The sequence below is a fragment of the Drosophila subobscura genome, chromosome J, assembly GCF_008121235.1.
Source record: "Drosophila subobscura isolate 14011-0131.10 chromosome J, UCBerk_Dsub_1.0, whole genome shotgun sequence".
NCBI classification, from domain to species: Eukaryota; Metazoa; Arthropoda; class Insecta; order Diptera; family Drosophilidae; genus Drosophila; species Drosophila subobscura.
In genome coordinates, this window is record NC_048532.1 from 2,135,503 (window position 1) to 2,157,645 (window position 22,143).

Sequence of the window (22,143 nt, forward strand, 5' to 3'; positions counted from 1 at the left end):
TCGACTATGGACATTCGATCTACCATAGGACAGCGAAATGATGACTGCCTTCCTTCTGGTGGTCAGTCCCATCTGAGATCACGAATCACCCCTGTGACGAGCGGTAACAGCCCCACACGTGGGTGACACACACGCACCACACACCCGCAGTGTGGGGCGCGACGCGAAACCTGTTACAATTTATTTCGTATGGAACATCAATAAAGCTCGCTCATAATTGCTGCTTCATTTGTGTGAGCCGGTGTCGGCGCTGACTGCTGTTTATGAAACATTGAAATTTCTCAATTCTGTACGTGTTTTTGCGTGCTAATCGCCCCGCGCGCCCCTATTAACCTAACCGAACCGTTGAACGGTTTCGCTGGGCAGTGCAAAAAAGCAATAACAATTAACTCAGTCAAAAGGGAGGGAGCGTGAAAGAGAAAATGAGAGACAGTGTAGGGCCGACGAAGAGGTAAAGGTTAGGCTGTTGCATTGCCATTGACTTTGAACTTGAACTTGAGCAGGGGGTGGGCGTGGCGTGTGTGCATGTGCTGTGGTTTTGGATGGCATTCTGATTGCACATTTTTGGCTCTACATGAGCACTTTGTTGCCTATGGATGAAGCGAGGCCGGTAAGTTTGTTTAAATTCTACGTAATTTATCTCAATGTATAGTATGTGTACTGTATCTACTAATTAAGTAAGCAGTATAGTTGCGGTTGCCACCATATATTCAACTGGAGCTGTTCTCGATGAGATTTAATTCAAATTGCGAGGCCTGGTGAATTATTCTAATAAGTGCAGCCGTCAAGCCATGATTCAGCTGGAATCCGGACATTGTATCAATTTGCAGCACGAATCTATCATTTGATGAGTCCGAGAGAGAGAGAATTTGTTCAAAATAATTTTTTCCGCGCCAAGTGCACGGTGCCGCCACTTGCAGGGTTCGAGCCGAACCAATAGGCGTAAGTATCGATAACAATATTGTCATTCACTGCGCGATACACGTTAGTTTTCGGAGAAAAGTAAACTTTGTTCGAAATAACAATTTGAAGAAAACCTCAATGACCAACCAGTTACGGTATAGTATATACTTTTGGGGATATTTTAACTTTTAACTTTATTCGGTATTCGACACAAAAACAAACCCAAAATGGCGCCAAGTTCAAGATCAATATTTGTACTATTGTATGTATATGTACATATATTTATATATTATATAAAATATAAATAAAATTTCTATTTATATAAACAAAATGCACATACAAAAATTGTTAAGTAAATGAAATTAATGAAAGTCCACCCTATTTTAACTTTTTACTTTTTTAACCTATTTATGTATGTATATATGTAAACATGTATGTATACATATGTATGTACATACATATGTAAATATATCGAAATCTCTGCGAAATCGTGGATCTCATGGACTCATGGACACTCTGCTATCCTGATCATCTATAATGCTACATAATTTTCATGCTTCTCGATTTTTCTTGTGGTTCTTAAATGCTGCACTTCTTCTATAATTGTAATAAAACTTCTTAACCCAGTTTATGGGTTCCATTGGAAAGCCCCAAATCTTTGACAAAAAGTGGGTTTCGTTCCTTGAGAAAAAATCGTGTCGGGTAGTGTTATACATATATACCGAGAATGCATGTATCTAGATCGGTAAATAGTACATACATACATACATACATACTTATGTACATATATAGATAGAAAACATATGAAAGGGATAAAAGCGTGTCAGTTTAAGATAAAGTCATTGTTAATGTTTAAAGATAAGTCATGTAAATCAGCTAATCTTGTGGAGAATCGAATGATGATTGGAGTAAAATTACATTTTTAATGCTGCGAGCCTTAATCGGCTGGTAATAATGAACAGCAGATCAAAGTCGAGGAAAATCATTTAAGATTACGGTATATTTACAGTATATTTTGAAAATGAAAGGGAGGTATATTTCCGAGGGTCTGTCGGTATATTTTATCAATAGATCCGCGGTCACACTGCTCATTTGTCTACGGGGTGGGGCTGTCAAAAGTATTGAAAAAAATATCGTGGTGGTAAAATATTTTGCTTGGAAAAAAAATCAAAATAATATAAAATATATCACTCTAAAATATCGATATATTTGATATATATACATATGTATATATATATATACTTTTGATATTTTTTTGCTTATATATATTGGTACATTCTATTTCTAGTGTTCGTTCGGCAAACAACTCTTTTTTGAGTTCAAAATGTTTAGTAACATTTGTACCTGGTCAATGCTGACTCATCGTCTGGACGTGTGACACGCTTCGTACATACTCTTGTATCGGTGCGTTACATACATCACGATATACATATATTTTTATTTTAAAAAAATATCGATATATTCATATTTTGATATATATTTGACAACTCTACTACGGGCCATCGATACGCGATTTTGATTTTTTTCTGCAGCCCTAGTATTTTGTTTGAAATGTGTCGGTTTGTCGACTAAAAGCATGGCTCTTCCCGCTCGCACAGCAACAGCAGTGGCAAAACAAAAAGAGAAGACTGATGTCAACAGTAACAAGTCTCTGGAGGGAGCCCCTCTTCCAGGGGATCTCCAAGAAGCCCTACCTCCATGTGAATAAGCAGAACGACCAGGTCAGCACAACACGTTTGCACTGGGCCATACGTATCTGTCCCAACATTTTCACCTTGACATGAGAGAACCCGCTGCACATCAAATCAGTTGACATAAAGTTCTTGAAATTTTCTGCTTACCGCGCACACATAAATGTTATAAAATACAATGTCGTTTTCTCAGAGTTGCACATTTGCTAAAAAGTTTTCGCTATGAGAGACGACAAGCACAGATACCAAGCAGCTGCAATCGCCGTCGTGTTGGGTAAGGTTCATTATGATTTTGTAGAATATTTGTATTTTATTTGATATAAATGTATTTCGGACAGTATTGCAGCAATGCAGCGGCCTGCCTTATACGTCGTCAATGGTGGGGAATGGGAATGATATCGATGGGGATACATATCAGCAATCTGGAGGTGCACGATCGGTGGACTATCACACGGTTGTAGGCCATTTCAAGGACTTCTTTATGTATCTTCCTGTGATGATGACCACTATAAAAGAGACCATGTCTGGCTTCCCCAAATTCGCCGAGGGCGTGCGTATTCTAACCTCTGGCAAGGGACGCGTCGACGGAGGCGAGTGCAAGTGCAGTCAAAATTCCTTGGGAACGGGGGCCAGCAGTGAAATGTTGGACGGTAATGGTCGCTTTGGTTGATAGTTGATTTTATGGACAGAGACAACGACAATAAAATGATTGGAAACGGCGATAAATCGCTCTGATTCATTGCATTTCTGGGAATGAAATTGAACAAACTTTAATTTCCTTCGATCGCTGCTTAACAAAGAAATTAAGAGATTATATGGAAGTGAACTTTGTATGCCGATGGAAAGGTTTCGTTTCATCTTGAAATCCATGGAACCTCCGAGAAAGGCCGCAATAAAGTAGACAATTAATTCGAGCCAGTCGATTTCCCAACTTGTGACCCTAAGAAGTATATCATAATATGTCCTTGAACACGTAAGTGGGCTACATATACATACGTGTAATCCATAGACCATTTTGGCTGGACTTGAACTATATTTCGACACACAATATTTTCTTAGGCTGTCTGCATTGGCTGGCTCATGCTCATTAGCTCCATTCGTGTCAATATGGGACCCTTGGGGAGGCCCACGTATGACTCCTGCCCGAATAATGAAGGGTAGGAGGGAAGGGAAAGGAAAGGAAGCCTAATCAAAACTTCTAATCTGCATACAATGTAGAGGGGCGTTGGAGGTTGGGTGGTTACTGCTGACTGTCATGTTTGCACTTGTCATTATTGTTAATTGTATTTGCCGTGGGTCGATGCATGCATGGGCTATATTTACATACCAATCCAATGGTCGTGGCAGAGCACTGTAGTTCACGGTGTCCACAACGAACCACTTTCCATTTCAGTGAGGTCCACGGCGTTGAGAGGAAGGCAACTGCAACCGGTCCCGAGTACAGCATGTCCAGGAAGCGAAAAAAGCTGAGCCACTAGACAAGCAACGAACAGCCAAGAACGGAAATCTGCATCTCATCTCGCAACGATGGCCACGGGAATTGAGCTTATTGTGGCAGCGGCCATGTGCGTCGCGTGTCCGGCTTTAAACGAGTCCCTGCCCGCGAATTTGATCCAGCTGAGTGATGACGGCAGCATGAGCCTTTCCCCCGAAATGCCCATAGATGTCGAGGCCACTGACGCCGGCCTGGACAGCGATACGCCCGTGGAGACCCTGGAGACGATAATCAACAAGAAGCTGAAGTTGCGCGAGATGCGTGACTGGATCAAAGGCAAGCACCTCCGCATCGCCACCCTCGAGGACTATCCGTTGAGCTATACGGAGGTACTGGACAATGGCACGCGCATCGGCCATGGCGTCTCCTTTCAAATCATCGATTTCCTCAAAAAGAAGTTCAACTTTACGTACGAGGTATTCGTGCCGCAGGACAACATCATCGGTTCGCCCACCGACTTTGATCGCAGTCTCATCGAGATGGTAAACAGCAGTGTGAGTATCTGGCAGGGCAGGGATTTACTTGGTAGCCTTAAGGCCAACCGCCCGCCCCTTTCCTTCCTTCCTTCCTCAGCTTGTGGATCTGGCAGCTGCCTTCATTCCCTCACTTTCGGACCAAAGAACCTTCGTCTACTATTCGACAACCACCTTGGACGAGGGCGAGTGGATAATGGTGATGCAGCGGCCCAGGGAATCGGCCAGTGGCTCTGGCCTTCTGGCACCGTTTGAATTTTGGGTCTGGATACTGATACTCGTATCGCTTCTAGCCGTAGGACCCATCATCTATGCCCTAATCATTATACGGAATCGCCTAACGGGCGACGCCGCCCAACATCCCTATTCGCTGGGACACTGCGCTTGGTTCGTGTACGGAGCGCTAATGAAACAGGGCAGCACCCTGTCCCCCATTGCCGGTGAGTGCAGTCTGTTCAGTTTAACTGCAATTAGACCAAAGTGCAGCTGAGGACCGATATGAATCGCTCTGAACTAATGAAGGGAGGGATTGGAGATTGGAGTTTGGAGATTGCATGCTTTGGTCCCGTTTGTCGTTTCAATAAATTCATTAAAAAACATTGCAGACTCGACCCGTCTGCTATTCGCCACCTGGTGGATATTCATCACGATACTGACGTCCTTCTACACGGCTAACCTGACGGCCTTCCTTACCCTCTCCAAGTTCACGCTGCCCTACAACACGGTCAACGATATATTGGTGAAGAACAAACACTTTGTCTCGATGCGTGGTGGTGGGGTCGAGTATGCCATACGTACGGTAATTCAATGGTTAGACTGCGACAAAATTGCAAATACGATATACTTTTTGGTTGCAGACCAACGAATCGCTGTCCATGCTTAATCGCATGATACAGAACAACTATGCGGTCTTCTCCGAGGAGACGAACGACACGTACAATCTCCAGAATTATGTGGAGAGGAATGGATACGTGTTTGTTCGGGATCGACCAGCGATCAATATAATGCTTTATCAGGACTATCTGTATCGCAAGACAATCAGCTACAGCGACGAGAAGATCCACTGTCCATTTGCCATGGCCAGGGAGCCGTTCCTCAAGAAGAAGCGCACCTTCGCCTATCCTATTGGCTCGAATTTGAGCCAGCTCTTTGATCCGGAGTGGGTAGGATATAGCCAGACCGAGTACAGATTGTAGCATTCTCGTATTTCCAGGCTACTCAATCTGGTGGAATCGGGCATTGTGAAGCATTTGTCGGCCAAGGATTTGCCCAGCGCCGAAATATGTCCCCAGGATCTGGGCGGTACTGAGCGACAGCTGAGAAACGGCGACTTGATGATGACCTACTATATAATGCTGGCCGGGTTCGCCACATCTCTGGCCGTTTTCAGCACCGAACTTATATTCCGGTACGTGAATAGTCGCCAGGAGGCCAACAAATGGGCTCGACACGGCATCGGGCGCACTCCCAATGGCCAATCCATAAAACCATCTCGCTGGCTGAGGGGCTGGGGCTGGCAGCGCCTGGACAGCGGACAAAAGCAGTTGCTGGGCACCTCCACCCAGGGCCAGAATGTTACTCCTCCGCCGCCCTATCAGAGCATTTTCAACGGTGGCCATGCTGCCGTGGCTGCAGATCCTCGCCATCGCTGGAAACGTGCCGTGGGCCAGAGCAACGGGGTTCTTCTCGGCAACGACCCGTTGACCGATGGTGGGGTAAGGCGATTGATCAACGGCCGAGATTACCTCGTCTTTCGCAACCCAGACGGCCAGAGTCAGTTGGTTCCCGTCCGATCGCCATCGGCCGCGCTTTTTCAATACACCTACACCGAATAGGATATATAATATATGTATATACATACATATGTATATTTGATACGATCTTGTTACCTGCACCATTAACCTCCGCACAAAAAATACGTAGACATCAGATGTTGTGCCGTTTTACAGAGTTCTCCAATAAAGTGCACCTAATGAGTAATATTCTAATTTTATTTTGTAGTTCGTTCGAGTATCCTTTACTTCTACGTTGCTTCCTCAAGTATTGGCTAGATATCGTTAAGTACCAAATGGGTTACCTCGTGTGAAGTCAGTCAATGGTATTGGAAATCGATGCAACTTCTTCAAAAGTTTTGCACAGAAGAGAATGTGATAATTATGATGTTAATACAGAACCACGAGGTTTCTGCAATTGAAAGTCCTGTGATGACAAGAAAATACAATTTCGCTTTATTTAGTTGACTAATTTAAGACTTGCATCAGTTAGTCTACTGTGGTGTGTGGAGTGAATGAATAGGACGACTGCATGTCCAGGCTACTGCTGGAAGAGCAAGAGCTCCTCGAGGGGGCTCGAGATGAAAAGGCCGACGAAGCGGAGGACGAGCCACTGGAGGAACTGACCCAGGCATGGCCCAGGTGACGACGTTGCCGCACCAGACCGAGAACCGAGCCAGCCACTGGAGTGGAAGTGGATGTCGCGGATAACTGCCGCCGTATGCTGGAGTTGAGCGAGAGCTGTGCAGGGGCTGGAGCCGTTGACGGGCGTCCCGTCGACTCATTGCTCCCTGCGGATACCTCACTGGAGAGCGAGGAAGGGGATTCATCGTTCTCCACTATTTGGACTGCAATGTCTGCTGCCGTGTTGAGAGTGTTTCCGTCCAGAAGCTGCAATGTGGTCACGCTGCGTCTGAGCATGTCGCGATAGAGGGGCAGGCGACAGACTGGATTCCCTTGCAGCTCCACCTCCATCAGCAGCGGACACATGCCCAGGAATGAGAGCAGACCGAGCTCACTGATCCGATTGTTGCGAGCCCTAAGCACGCGCAGTTGAGACAGCTCTACTAGGGGATCCACACGCTGGATCATATTGCCATCGGCTATTAGGACCTTGATGGCGGGCAGGCCGCTGGTGCCATCGAAGCTGTTGAGGCCGCAGTTGCTGATATTCAAGTTGGTCAGCTGCAGCAATCCGTAACCCAAGTCCCGCAGAGAGCTCAGCACACTGCCGCTCAGGTCCAGGTTTTGGAGTCGGGGCAGGAAGAGCGACAGCCGGGACAGACTGATCGTATAGGAGATAACCCTGAGTCGCACCGTCTCCACCGCCTCCAGGTCCGTTCGCTGCGTTACTCTCCGCTAAAAGAGAAGAATACCAGTTGCTGCTGCACTTTGATTCCGCGTAACCTACCAGGAGCTCGTCCAGAGTCGGCTCTGGGACCTGCTGGGGCAGCACTACGGGCAGCAGGTGCACAAAGGCCGGGAAATGTTGCGTTTCCTCGACATTGGCCACATCCCGATCAAACGAGTTCCGACGGGCCAACTGCCGTCGATGGATCTGTGTAGGATGCTGATGCACTTGCTGCTGGTAATGATGATGATGCTGCACCTCGGGCGGTGGCAGACGTACCTGGGCCAAGGCTACTGGTCCCACTGGGGCCGCCAACAGAAGCGGCAACTCCGCCTGCAGGGAATGCTCTGGCGAGGATACCAGATACTCCGCAGGCGCCTCCAGAAGGGGCATTGTCAGCAATGGAATGTTAGAGAACCGTCTGTGTTGACCGACTGTGTTATGACTGGTTTCATTGATATAATAAGCTCCAGGTTGCCATGGTTTTATTCCTATTCACATTGGCGGCGTAACGTACATATACATATATGTATGTATGTACATATGTATGTACATATGTACATATGTGGTGATTTGTAGACAGGGTTGTCGACTGCTCGATAAATGAGTGAACTTATTCATTCATAGATTTATTTTAAAACAAAGAAAAATAATTATTATATTACAGAATAAATTAAGTGAGTTTTTGTCATTTTTTTTTGCACTGAGTTTCTGCTCTTTAGCTGATGATCTGAAGATTTTCAGTGCTGTCTGAACCGTAGGTCACAGTGTCCTGCTGCTGCGAGATCTGGATGCAGTTGCTCGTTGGTGCAGAGTAAACTTGCTCCCCCTCAACATAAGCAAATGTTACTGCACCTCTTTAAGCAAGTGTCTCTTCAACGTGCTGGCCTCATATTCCATATATGGCTATCCGTTCTTAGGGCACACGTAGATTCTTGATCTGGGGGGTCTTGTTTGACTCAAGACCAAGAGCCTGCGCTATGTTTGGCTTTATGAAGCGCAATGAATGCCATTTCAGAGACCATACACGAGGCTATGTCTGTACACGTTTCTTGTACGCTCGCGGCTGGAGTACGCTTCCGTTGTTTGGAACTCCGCTGGGATCGTTCAAATTGCACGTATCGAAAGATTGCAAAGAAAATTTCTGAAGTTTGCGCTCCAGCCCTTGCACTTTGCTCTCCCTTTACCATCGTATGAGAGTAGATGTCGCCTTGTACATTTCTTCTCTCTAGAGGATCGTAGGACCATCGCGGCACAGATTATTTTGCAAACATCTGCTCTGCAGAATTGGGTTGAATTGCAATTTGCACTCTTTTTGGTCGGTTGCCATCGGACTCATTCTGGCAATAAGGAGCCCAAATGGATTGCTCTTCGTCAAAACAATGCGCTGCCAGTTGTATTGCGATTTGACTTTTGCCAGGTGAAGGGAGCCTTCAGACGGATGCTTTCTGATTTTTTTCCTTTTCAGATCTGATGTTCTATTATTTTGTGGATTTTTTTTGGCGAGTAAATAAATAAAGCCTCTTACTTTTGGTTTCTAGAAAACAAGGCATAATTAATTAAAGATCTTTGTTTCGCCCCATTTTCCAAATCCACCTCTGAGCAATACTAGAAGACGTTTTTGCAGCCTGACTGCGAACATTTCGACGTTGCTGGAAGCCGCCTTGGCCTCACTCCTCAGCTGACTTTTTTTTTGGCAATATGCCCACTGACGTCAGTGTGACGTCACGGTCATGACGTTTTCTCGCCCTCTCTGTTCTGTGACTTTTTGTCTGCTTGTGCGCTGCGGAGAGCAGCAAGAGTTGGCTCACAACATGTTGGTGTTGGTGGCCAATTCCTCAGCGCCTTTTGCCATTTCAAGGGCCATTAGCTAACACCAACGCCAGAAGCCTCCTACTCTCTCTTTCCACGATGCCTCTGACAGACGATGCCTCTGACAGTTGCCTCTCTTTCCCTCACGCTTTACGATAATCAAATTTTCCTGCGCCTGCTCCCTCCCTGTCAATATCTTTGCCGGCTTTTGTGTGCTTCGTTGAGGTGTATATGGTTGGTGGGTTGGCACTTGCTGTTGTTGCGGCGTTGGTGTTTGAGGCGAGCTTTTTCCATTGACGTCATCAGAGGCGAAAGCTGCGCAGTAGCTCGAACCAAGCTGCCATTCTACCACGCATTTATCGATTTCCTAGATAGAGAGGGAAGAGAGAGCACGAGAGAGCGGTTGAGAGAGCAAGCGTGCTAAAGTGTGGGCGAATTCAGTTTTGCAAAAAAAAACCCGACAGCTCCCGTGGCAGCTGTGGAAGACTCCCAAAAACCAATTTCAATGCACTGAAAATGAACAATTTAACTTGGTAACAGTTTAAATAAATAATATTATTAGGAGGGGAGGTATATTGCGAACATATGCATACAGATGTACATTTGATGCATATGTGATGTGAACAGGATTTCTCTCAGTGTAATCACAGCTGGCTTGGAGTTTGGGCCAGGTGCTGTTCCCAACACACTCTCCCTAAACAAGCCAAACGTAGAAAATAAATCCCATTCTGTGCTTACACATTTTTATAGAGTCCTATAAATAGAATTTGTCAATAAAACTGACAACACAACAGCACACACACTCAGGCTCATAGTTGGAGCAGACATGGTGTATGTGTGTGTGCGTGTGTGGGTGGGCGCTCAGACACGCACTGTTGACGTCATTGTACGAAAGAAAAGCTTTCGCCTCGACTCGTTACTACGTTACAGGAAGCGGGCCACAAACAACCAAAACCACCGAAAGCGAATCGAAACGAAACGAAACGACAAGTCGAAGTACGAGTCGAATGGTAGAGCATAGAACAGGCAAAGCTATTTCGTTCACTGCTGGCGAAGCTTAGTTTCAGTCGTCAAGCAGCCGTGGCGACGGACACGACACACGGATCAGTCAGAGGCCAAGCTGTGAGTACGCGTTCGAGTCCTGTGGAGAGCTCTCTGTCACTCTGCCACCACGTCACGCTCTCCTCTGTGGCGCGCGCGTTTTCCTTCACATTCGTTGTCAGTGCCCGATGCCACTAAATCCTAGAGAAATCCTCCAAGAAGCGACGCTGCAATTGAACCCAAAGTATAATTCAAGATAAGGCTTCGAGAAAATGCCCAAAGTTCTCGGCCGAGAACGAGCAGCCAAGTGTCCGCGAGTGTAGGTCCGCCAGTGTGTTGTTAGGGGGGTCTGGGGTTGTTTTGTGGGTGCAGCCCCGAGTGCTTAATTATTTGGGTCAAAGCAGGCATCAGAAAACAGCAAGAACGTGCAAAAGCTGCATCTGAAAACAGCGAACCAAAACTTGCGAGCATTAAGCCCATCATCCACCTGTTATGGAGCTTGCCTAGGCCATCTCCAGAGAGCGACAGTGACAGCGACAGCGAGAGCGATAGGACGTAATGGAGGCCAGCCAGCCAGCCAAGGTGCATCGGCAGCACCAGCGACAGCGACGGACGGAGGCACGTCAGCGTCGCCTGGAGCGTGAGGCAGCTGCCACGACCTCATCAACGCCGGAGAGAGATGGTGGTCAGGAGGTGATAAGCACCATGGAGGACTGTGCGGTGGCTCTGAACGATTCCAGCTTAATGGGAGTAGCGGGTGAAGGAAGCACAACAGGAGCGGGGGGAACTGCTAGCGCCGGTCGCATCAGTGCCCAGAGCTCGGCGGACAGCATTGAGATGGTTGGCTCCCCTAGTCAGACCTCACAGCAGACTGTGGTGCTGGTAAATGGCCACGCACCGCCCTCGTCGCATGACGCCACCCAAGAGGAAAGTGCCTCCTTGGGGGCTGTCGAGCATCTGGATTCTCAGGTGACGCCATCGCCCCTGCCGTCGCAGCCAACGAAGCAGAGCGATGGCAGTCGCAACTCATCCGGAGACGCCATGAGCCTGAGGGAGACACTGCAGCAGCTGCCGGCCACCCATGGCCACCACAGGTCTCGACGAACCCACTCGCCACAGCCACTGGCCCTGGAGCCGGACTCCTCGTTTCATCGAGGCATATTGGGCTACATGGATCGTGAGCTGAAGCAGAGTTCGCCCACGCCGTCGGCCATGAGCAGTGCGGGAGTAGCTGCAGTCGGAAATGGTGCCGGAGGACCTGGAACATCGCGCAAGCAGCAGTCACTGTCTGATCCGCAAGCCAGTCCCGCGCAGCGATCGCTGCGCTCCCGAAACAGCTTCGACAAGAGTCCGCGGCGCAAACGCAGCAAGTCGGAGTCTCGGAGGAGGAGGGAGCGCAAGCTTATAGCCGCCGGCGAGGTGGAGGTGGTCCGCCAGGCCAACGAGACCCTGATGCGCTACCTGAAACAATGCTCCGACATGCACGATGCCTCGCTGTCCGGCGAGCTGGAAATCGATCAGAGCTACGAGGAGCGACGCGTGCACCGCAAGACGAAGTCGCAGCGGGACAAGCGGGGACAGCTAATCAGTGAGTAGCCAGAGTTCCATTCAGTAAAATCGGGAAAGCTCTCGCCACCCTGAACACCACCTCCCCCAACGCTTCTGCGCACTAATGCCCCAATATCTTTCCTTCGTTCTTTCTCCCAACCCTAACTAATTTCCTCCAGGCAAGCTATACACGGCGGGGGGGATATCCTCCATACTGAAGGAGCTGGCCGATGACATTGCCCCGGCCGAGGGTGAGGAGATCTACAACCCATTCACACCGGTCGTCTCACCCACAGACGATGCGCCCGCGCACATCGACAAAATGTTTCTGCAGACGTCATCCGGCTATCGACCAGTGGAGCACAGCTACTACAAGCGCTCCTTCCTGGGGGCTGCCGCACGTGGCTCTGATGGCACGTGTGGCGGGGGTCCTGCGGGCGGCATCAATGGCATCTCGGCTGCCGAGCTGGGTGGCGCCGGTCGTCGTCTCTATCGCTCGAATAATGGCCACTGCCATGGCGGAAGTGCTGGTCCTGGGGGCGGTTCAACCAGCGGACGTGGCAGCTATGGTGACACTCGCTGCCTGCTCGATGCCGACCTCAATCGGTGAGTGAATACACAAAAATCAAAGCATGCATATGGGGGCAAAAAGACCAGCGTTGATTTAGACATTCAGGAGGGTTCAAGCTAACATTTTTCATTCATTTTTGAACGCCCTGTGGATTTATTTATAGTATATGTATAATCGCAATCTTTCCAGCAACGGCATCACCAGCAGTATCCAACTTGCCTGTGTAGTTCAACGAATCTGGCTGCTCATGTCGAATATATGCCACGGCCTGCTAGCTGGTCTAGCATTGGCCCATCTACTATTTGTGCTGAACAGCCACCCCATGGATTGGGCAAAGGTCATCAATGGAATTAGTCTTGCTGGCGAGACAATGCCATCCTCATCAACATCATCCACACCACCAGCAATGGACTTGTCCACAACAAGAGCTAGCCCCACAAATTTGGGCCTAAATGCTGGTGGCACAGATCCAAGCGGATCAGCATCGTCGGGGTCAGCAACATCGGTGCCAAGCAACAGCGATGCTTTAGCCCTGATCAGCGACTATGCGGGATTTGCGGAAATCTACTTAAATACCTTCTATTGCTTGGCCATTATATGCCTGGTTTCGGTATTCGATCGGTGAGTATTGTCCTTTGGATTAGGTAATGATTTTACAAGTGTGGACGATTTTCATACAGATAGTAGTCCGGCGTATCCTTTTTCTATATCTAACACTGTCCCAATTACCTCAGCAGGGTTTTCCTTGAAACTGCGTTAGACATTGAGTGAAAATCCACTCGCCCATTCCGAAGGTATTCAACGACTGTCCTTAGCAGTCCCTTGATGGCCTTTGTTTTAAGGAAAAGTCAAATTAGGCGGAGCGGCAGCGGCGTGAAACCTTCATTAGAAAGTATTTTCTAAAAAAAGACTGAAAGCTGAAAGAGTACGCCTCGTGGCTAAAGGCGGGGTCGGGTCTCAAGAACACATTGACCTCAGAGTCGGGCCTTGCCATCACTTTCATTGAGCTCAAAATCAAAGTTTTATGGGTAGCGAAACCCCCAACCTCTCCTGACTCATTGTGGCGACTGAACCGTGCGTTTCATTGCACCACCGTACCGCTGAGAATGTAACATTTTACATATGTATGTATGTATGTACATACAGTTGTGTTCAATGAAATAGTAGTGCCGCACCCCATCACTTTCACAACTATTTTTGAGACCCTTCCAGTCTTTCAAATTAAACAATTTATACCTTTTTGAAAAGATTGGAACGTAAGCATTATAAACCCGATGAAATCTTATTCCATTTGTATTCCATCTTCTGGTTTTACATGAATTTAGAAAAATACCCATGAAAACTGCTGTTCAATAAAATAGTAGTGCTGGGTGCAAGTATTAAAAAAAAATTAAAAAACAAATTAAATCAATTCAAAAGAGTTACCATCAGTAAGCTTAGTTTATGTATTGAATATTTTGATGAAAGAAATGTTTGAATATAGCGGAACTTTTGTTTTTGGAGCGTAGAAGTAATCATTGAACGGTCCAATATGGGAGACTTTAGAATTAGACTAAAAACTAAAATCAGGAGGTATAATGGAATTCAAAACTAATTTGAATGTGCTTTTACTGTTATATTTAATAGTTTAAACTAAAAAAAGCACCCTGAAAAATGATTTTTTTTGCAAAAAAATTGTTTTTTAGTAGATGGTCGAAGATGGTCGAAGGCAAGGTCAAGGTCTTCAATATCCTCAAAAATTATGAAAACAATTTTATATCACACTGTAAGTGTTATGACAGCTCGTTGACGAATGACTTCATATTATTTAATTGCAAGAAGTCCCAGAAAGCTACGCGTTTGGCTCTGAGAGTATAGGGGTATACAGCTAAAGTTTGCAAGAACGCATGTGGCTGAGCTGTGTCGCAGTGACAAAAAAATACTTTTGACTGATGAGTGTAAAGTTGTATAATATGGTAAGAAATAACAAAAAGAATAGGTTTGGCGTTCACAGACATCAGATTAGTGTTCAAATTCTTGAAAAAAACGGTATTGGGCATGTTGGGCTGATCCTTATGAGCTCCAGTCCACATGAAGTGGTACTTCCTAGCCTCCTAGTTGGAGCATTTTACAAAAATGTGTGGGCCAGCATGCTTTTTCATACATTACATTCATATTCCAGTTAAAAAAAAACCTTTGAAAAGGAGCTTTCAACAAGATAATGATCCTAAATACTCAAGAAAGCTCGCCAACTGGGTGGGGAAATTGGGTTTCATCTGAAAAGATCGGCGTTTTTCGATGTTCAAATCAGTCCCTGGATCTGAATGTTATCAAAATCTTATGGGGATATGCCAAATGCCTTATAATAAATGGAATTCCGGCATCCAGAGTAAGGTTAGAGCCAGTGGTTGAAAAAGGATTGGCTAAAATCCTATTGGAGCTTGGGCAGGACCTTATTAATTCCTTCCAGGCGGGAGTAAGGAAGTAACTAAATCAAAGTTATTAAAAAACTAAATATTAAACCTCAAGAAACATGTAGAATATGAAAGATAGGTATTAACTTAAGTTTCGGTTTTTTTTTTGATTTTCAAAAAATTCACTACTATTTCATTGAACAGCAGTTTTCATGGGTATTTTTGTAAAGTCATGTAAATCAAGAAGATGGAATGCAATTAATCCAAAATTCCTTTTGGTTCGTAATGTGTACATTCTAGGCTTTCTAAAAAGGTATCACTTGTTTAATTTGGATGATTGAAAATGTCTTAAAAATAGTTTTGAAAGGGGTGAGGTGCGGCACTACTATTTCATTGAACACAGCTGTATGTACATATGCGCACATGTACGTGCAGGAAGTGTGACTATTTCAGTTTGTATTTGTTTATGGCACTTTTTTGGTTTCGTGGGACATGGAAATAATTTCTATAGCACTCATTGCGTGGTCGCTTTCATCAGCCGCAAAATATTTTAATGCCCTTAAACTTTGCTCTTTTTGCATGCCACAGTCGCTGCCCACACAACGGTGGCGACGCCGACGTCTCTGCCTGCACTCTTGACCTTTAAAGGCTGCGCCGGTTGATTGTCTGTGTGGGTGGATGGGTTGCTGGTGGAATCGGCTTTGGCTCTTGGGCTTGGGTTTGGGGTCTGGGTTATCCGTTCTCCGCTCCGCTCAGGAACTGTCTGCCGCTGTTTTTCTTTTCGGCTTGCAGAAGTGTGAAACTGTGCATGACATTTCTTCCCCTGTTGACTTATGTGTGCGTGTGTGTGTTTGTGTGTGTGTGCGAGGATGCCCCGTGCAAAGTATCTCCGCTCCCACTCTGGCAGTGGAATCACAGCTTTGACCTTTCCTAGTTGGCAAATGGTGTACATTTGAGAGAATTTCTTCAATTATGAGAAGTGTAAAAATATAAATGTCAGCCAGAGGACGCCCACCATCGTGGTGGGCATCCAACGAATAATTTAGTCCAAACGTTCCTGGAATCCCTTTAAAGGGCAATCAATGAAGCCAGGAGTGAGCTGAAAGGCCAATCATGAGCTGCGCCCTCCTTCTTCTTTTTCTTACTGGTGCTCTTTAATCGCTTTAAGAGTTTAAGAGTTACTATTATTCAAATGTCTCAAGGTAACTCACATTTCAATGTTCGATCTGGGTGCCTACATCAGCAGTAGGACAAGCAATATGCTTTGCTTTCTTTTCAGTTATGACAAGTTGTTGTCCATCCATTTTTTAAATTGTGAAAGAGTTTGGTCATTTTACCTTACCGAAACACATTTGATATTATTGCAGCATGGACATTTGTCGTTGGAGCTTCTCGAACGCTAGTGAACTGATCTCATTCCGTTGGCTCATCATCACAATGATCTACGTTGCGACAATAATTCTAACGATCTGCTCCGATTCGATCGATGAAAAGCTGTACCTGTTCAATAACAATGCTAATATAACATTAACCCAACAGGAGTTGGTGAGTAGTTTATGGAATATAATCTGTTAACGATTACCAAAATATTGGTATTCCTTGCAGCTGAGCAACAGTGTGCGGGGAGTGTGGAGCAGTCTGTCGGTGACGCGGAGTATTGCCGCCATATCGGGCTGGATAATGATTGGGCTGACGCCACAGGAGGACATGCTGTATGAGCATCTGGTTGATCTTACCAAATATCAATTGACAAATAATTGAATGTAAGGCGTAAGCATATTATAAAAATTTGTAAATATTCTCGTAGTCGTACTTGTAGTTGAACATTTAGCAGCTGTTGTTCAGGTTTTGGCTTTTTATATGACATAATCCGAGCATATATATATCTTTGATGTATACCCAACATATTAAGCTTTAAAATCGTATATTGAAGATTCACATGGATGTCCTTCACAGGCCGCTAGAACAAAATACAAAATACAATCCAATTAACAATATACAATAATACAAACAAACAAACACGTTAACTTTACGTCGTAAAGTGACAAAAATCTAGTTAACTATGGGAATGTAGCAAATTCAGGATAATGATACAATATATTTGCAAGTAGGAGGCAAATTACGAAATACCTACACATACATATATTTATCATACATACGAGTATAGATGTATCCTGTACTTATGCATACATGCATATATACAATATGTTCCATAAATAGTTATACAGATACTTATACACATTTACAGATATGTATATACATATACTGGTATATACATATGTAAATATATACAATACTTGAAATACTTTTTCGTACACATATCGTCTAGAGAAAGTTTTGCAGAAATTGTACAAGAAATGCTTTCCAAACCGAAGCTACTGTAGATGATTCTATATCAAACGATAAAAAAGAACTTTTGTAAATATTGTTAATCGCATGTATTGCCGATATACATATATAAAAACACATACATACATATATATATAGAAACATTAGGAAATTATTTACGAATTGTTGGAGAAGGGAATGTGGAATTATATGCAATAATTATATCAATTTATTATATTTAATTAGCTACAACATTATTTATGTTTCGGATTTAAGGAAATTGGCAAATATTTATTTCTTAAAAACATGTTTCGGTTGAACCGATCTGTACATAAGCCGAGTGCAATAATATAACGAATAAATTTAATTATATTACAATTAGCTTACATACATACATATGTACAAAGATAATTTGAATTAAACCGGGAAACGATTTACCGAGCTAACGAATCAATCGATCGATGAAAAACGACGCCATGGACATCACATTGTAAACTTGTATATAAAAAATATGAATGCAAATAAAAAAACAAACAAAAATTTTACTAGTGTACTGTGGGCTGAGCTTTTACATATAATTGCTGCTTGTTCAAAAGTTCAGTTAAATGATGAGGTTTTTTCCGACGTTCGCCTTCCGAGTTCTGTAACATTTTGGTGATAAATTCATAATATATATTCGGTTTTTAAATTTATTTCGGTAACTTTATTTATTTATATATTGTTTAATAAACTGAGAAACAATAAGTAAATTGGCATACAAGTATGTTTAATGAACAGTAACAGTCATTATTTAACTTAAATCTGAGGACAATACGAGCACTACTTCAGAATTTTGATATAATGTTTGGGGCTTGTTTGTGGATCCGGATGAATAGGAATTGAGGAACAGCTTAGTATGTTAAAGCATAAGCTGTAGGATTTAAAAAAAAATTGTATTGTGTAAAAATACCTTTCAACACCTGATAACACTACCCGACACGATTTTTCAGTAAGGAACCAAACCAAGATTTGGGGCTTAGAAATTGTCTGTTGATATATTTCTATACCCGGTACTCGAAGAGTAACGAGAAGGGACGTGTGAGACGCTTCTTATGCGTCACAACTTTTATACCTGGCACTCAGTGCTACATCTGCACCTTAGCGGTTATTTGTAAAATTTTACATTTTTTCTTCATCTGTCATCTACATCTACAACACTTCTCATGCCAACACGCTCCGTTAGCTCGCCACCCTCCCCTAGAGCCACACACTGCAGAGTCAGGGCAGGCTCATTTTTGAAATACATTTGTAACAGTGTGAGCATACAGAAGTATGGATGCAAAATTTGGTAGCTCTAGCTTTTATAGTCTCTGAGATCCAGGCGCTCAACAAGAAGGACGGACAGACGTACAGACGGACGGACAGACAGGGTCGGAACCGTTTACTTCTGTGCGTTACATACAACCGTTATTCGCACAAATACAATATATTTATACCCTATTTACTCTTCGAGTACCGGGTATAAAAAGGGTATATTGTATTTGTGGGGAAAAAAATGTAACACACAGAACGCAGCGTTTCCGACCCACAAAGAATATATGTACATATATTCTTGATCAGCATCATTAGCCGAGTCGACATAGCCATCTCTGTATGTCCGTCCGTCCGTCTGTCCGTCCATCTTGTTGAGCGCCTGGATCTCAGAAACTATAAAAGCTAGAGCCACCAAATGGCACGCCTCCTTCCGCCACCGGAATTTTATTTATTTTTTACACATTCTCATATTCCACACTCTGATTCGTGCAGTGTGTGGCTCTAGGGGAGGGGGGAGAGATAAAAGAGCGTGTTGGCGTGAGAAGTGATGTACATGTACATATGTAGATGTAAAATGTCAAATTTTAAATGCGAAAAAAAAACAATGTAGGTGAATTAACTGCATTATCTTAACAGACACCGACGTCCAGGGCACTGGACGAGGAAGAGTTAGAGGCAGAGCGACCGCATGGCAGGAGGCTGACCTAAACGAACCATTTCTTCTTGATTCTCATTACAAAAATGGAAATTTACTGTTGTGGTGGATATAATGCGGTTCTGGATCTAATGTTCATTCGTGCTTTAAATCGAAATTGAACCAGCGTCGGGCTGGCATCCTCGTGCTGGGTTTGGTTTTTGTCTTGACTGAGTGAAAGTCCATGCTGTCTTAAGCTCGTGTCAAAAGCTGTTACAAGAAAAGCTTTAAATAATAGTTTAAAGAGTTTTGGAGTTTATGGTTTAAAAGTCTATTAAACCATATGCATATATTAATGCACAAATGGTGGCTAATTTGAGGTGTTCTTTTTGAGGTTTGGCACATAAACCATGGACATCGGTACAGATCAAGCATTTTCAAGTATGTACGAGTAGGAGTATGTGTCTGCTCTTTATGCTACAGCCACCATCAGACTCACATCCCATAAATCTTTTAATGGCCTGTTAAATGGCTTCGAAGCGAAAACAAAGCAGTTAACTGGAAGGAAACCCTCTCGTCACTGAAAGGAATGCTTAGAAAAATTCAAATTTAAATGTTCCACTTGATTTACCATAAATTTGTTTACATTGTTCCAGAAATTTTGATTTCAGGAAATCTTTTTTGATGTAGTAAGTCTTGTTAAAATATCCTAATTAGAAGATGCTCAAAATTGCGTAGAAATCCAGTATTTAAGTATATAAAAAAGCGGGCCGTGAGGCAATTAACATAAATGATTTTTAAACAGTTTTCCTTGTGCTGGAAGAGAAAAAAGTGGTTCGCTTTGGACAACACAAGCGTATAATTTCCCAAATAAAATGAATAAATTTCAGGCTGTTCTCAACTTTTTCACTCAACTATACTTGTATATACCGATAAGTATATATGTATGTAGTTAATACCATGTTTAAAAATCGGTGCCCTCTCTCTTAAACATTTTGATTGCATATATGTACTTCTTTGAGAGAAGCCGCAGGCCAACTTTGGTCCATTTAGCATGCAAATGATGTTCTTTCTGTGAAAATTGAATGACTCGTAACTAGGTGTAGCCACGTTGACGGCGTTATCCTTATCGCTTTTGCTGGATCTAAGGTTACCGTGGTAAACGCATTATCATCACTAAGCACTTGCTGCAATTATGGCGCTAATTGAATTTCCAAATGAATATAATGAGTCGACAGCAACAACAGCATCATCAGCTTCATAGACTAGGATATACGAAGCTCTGAGGCTGATCCCCACAACAATGGAAATTATATAATAATAAGTGGACAAGCTGCTCAAAGCGACTTCTCAATACACTTTGTGGCAGTTCCGCTTTAAACTGTGATGCGGAAATACTACATAATGGGCTTTAGGATCTTACAATTTATTAGTTTGGGATTTTTAAACTATAAACTTGCATACTTAGTTTATATTGATTTTGACTAGATGTTTAAGGGAGTAAAGACCTAGCTCAATTAAAGTATTCTTGACCAGGGCGAATGAATTTAAATGATTTTGTAAGAATCTACTCTAGCTTTGACTCAACAACAGTCTCAAAACTAATATTCCCCAAGCCCAAGGAGCTGGTTTTCTTTGTGAGTGAAAAGGACGAGAGTCTCCTGTAATTAGGTTAAACACACACGTGGCTCCAAGTGCCTTACTTTTCTATGGCTGTGTGTGCTTATGAGTGTGTGAGTGTGAGCAAGAGTGTTGTGGCCAGGCAGGAGATAAAATGCTGCAAAAATGAGGTGAGAAAATGAAATAAAACAACCAACGGCTGGCACAACAAATAAAAATGGCGCGTAATTTGCACGTTTAACCGCATGACAGCGAAGAAATTACACACACCACCCATGCACACAAAGCCACAGAAGAACAACTACACCCCCAACACCCAAACCCCCACAACCACTCACCCGCAGACACATAGACACACACATACGTGTGCATGCGGTGTCTAAATTACAATTACATGGCCAGGCAGAGACAAAAGAAGATGGGAGAAGGAGAAGCACTCAAGTCTTGGGCCGTTGTGGGGGCTGCTGTGGACGCTCCTTTACTGGACAATTGAGCATATGGTGGCAAAATTATCCTGTTGCCTTCGCAAGCGTCTCGGTTTAGCCATCTATCGCAGTGCCCTTACTCGTGCTGCGCTGCCTGGTTCGAGATGGGTTGATTAATTGAAATTTTCGTGGGCCCGATATTAAGAGGGAAGCTCATCAGGGAATAAATTAAAATTTTCAGCATATGCTGAATCGACACTTTCGAGAGTCGATAAGGATAATGTGATAAGTAATACTACTCGTGTCTTACTTAATGAATTCCGAAATAGTTTCATCCTCTCGCCTAATTCTCTAGAAATAGTTGCGAATACAATTTGTATAAACACATACAAAATAGGCGAAGGTGTTACTTTGATGCATTTTACAAATAGTTTCTTTAAGATGAGAGTTTCTACTTCCACAGAGGCATTTCCTTAGGTAATTTGTATAGTTTTTTATTTTAAGATTGCATAAAATATATATTTAATTATCACTTTCTCCACAACTGTACTACTACGAGTATTAGATAGCAGCTCTCAAGCTCCATAGAAGTGTATAACACTGCCCCTATCACGTCTTTGGGTTTGTGTAAAATCTTGTTGCCTCAACTTTTAATTATGCCAAGAGTTTGTGTAATGTATCTGAGTGTGTGCATGTCGGTCCTTGGAATGGGTGTGCGAAATTAACAAATAAGCGTATAAATTATGCCACAACACGCTGACAACGCACCCAAACTCGTAGAGAGCACCATATG

At 43.9% G+C, this 22,143-nt stretch overlaps 4 protein-coding genes across 5 annotated transcripts; 3 read left to right on the top strand and 1 right to left on the bottom strand.

The window, feature by feature from the left end:
• The first annotated feature begins 2,736 nt into the window (after positions 1-2,736).
• On the top strand, positions 2,737-3,314 carry LOC117893824. The gene is made up of 2 exons (XM_034800578.1): positions 2,737-2,868; positions 2,933-3,314. Exons 1-2 carry the CDS (start codon positions 2,817-2,819, stop codon positions 3,262-3,264), a joined length of 384 nt encoding a protein of 127 aa, XP_034656469.1. The 5' UTR covers positions 2,737-2,816; the 3' UTR covers positions 3,265-3,314.
• Positions 3,315-3,967: 653 nt separating this feature from the next.
• Positions 3,968-6,526, top strand: LOC117894071 (glutamate receptor ionotropic, delta-1). The gene is made up of 5 exons (XM_034800925.1): positions 3,968-4,583; positions 4,663-5,002; positions 5,168-5,361; positions 5,420-5,721; positions 5,776-6,526. Exons 1-5 carry the CDS (start codon positions 4,122-4,124, stop codon positions 6,395-6,397), a joined length of 1,920 nt encoding a protein of 639 aa, XP_034656816.1. The 5' UTR covers positions 3,968-4,121; the 3' UTR covers positions 6,398-6,526.
• A 268-nt stretch (positions 6,527-6,794) lies between these two features.
• On the bottom strand, positions 6,795-8,150 carry LOC117894072 (leucine-rich repeat-containing protein 9). Its single transcript, XM_034800926.1, has 2 exons — positions 7,746-8,150; positions 6,795-7,693 (listed from the first exon to the last, which is right to left on the bottom strand). The coding sequence occupies exons 1-2, from the start codon at positions 8,076-8,078 to the stop codon at positions 6,824-6,826; spliced, it is 1,203 nt and encodes a 400-aa protein (XP_034656817.1). The 5' UTR covers positions 8,079-8,150; the 3' UTR covers positions 6,795-6,823.
• A 2,400-nt stretch (positions 8,151-10,550) lies between these two features.
• Positions 10,551-17,930, top strand: LOC117894070. Of its 2 annotated transcripts, XM_034800924.1 has the most exons (6): positions 10,551-11,428; positions 11,459-12,126; positions 12,266-12,692; positions 12,847-13,278; positions 16,418-16,595; positions 16,656-17,930. In XM_034800924.1, the coding sequence occupies exons 1-6, from the start codon at positions 11,097-11,099 to the stop codon at positions 16,809-16,811; spliced, it is 2,193 nt and encodes a 730-aa protein (XP_034656815.1). In that variant the 5' UTR covers positions 10,551-11,096; the 3' UTR covers positions 16,812-17,930. The 2 variants fall into 2 exon arrangements, with proteins under 2 accessions (XP_034656815.1, XP_034656814.1); XM_034800923.1 differs by having other exon boundaries at positions 10,551-12,126.
• Positions 17,931-22,143: the final 4,213 nt, after the last annotated feature.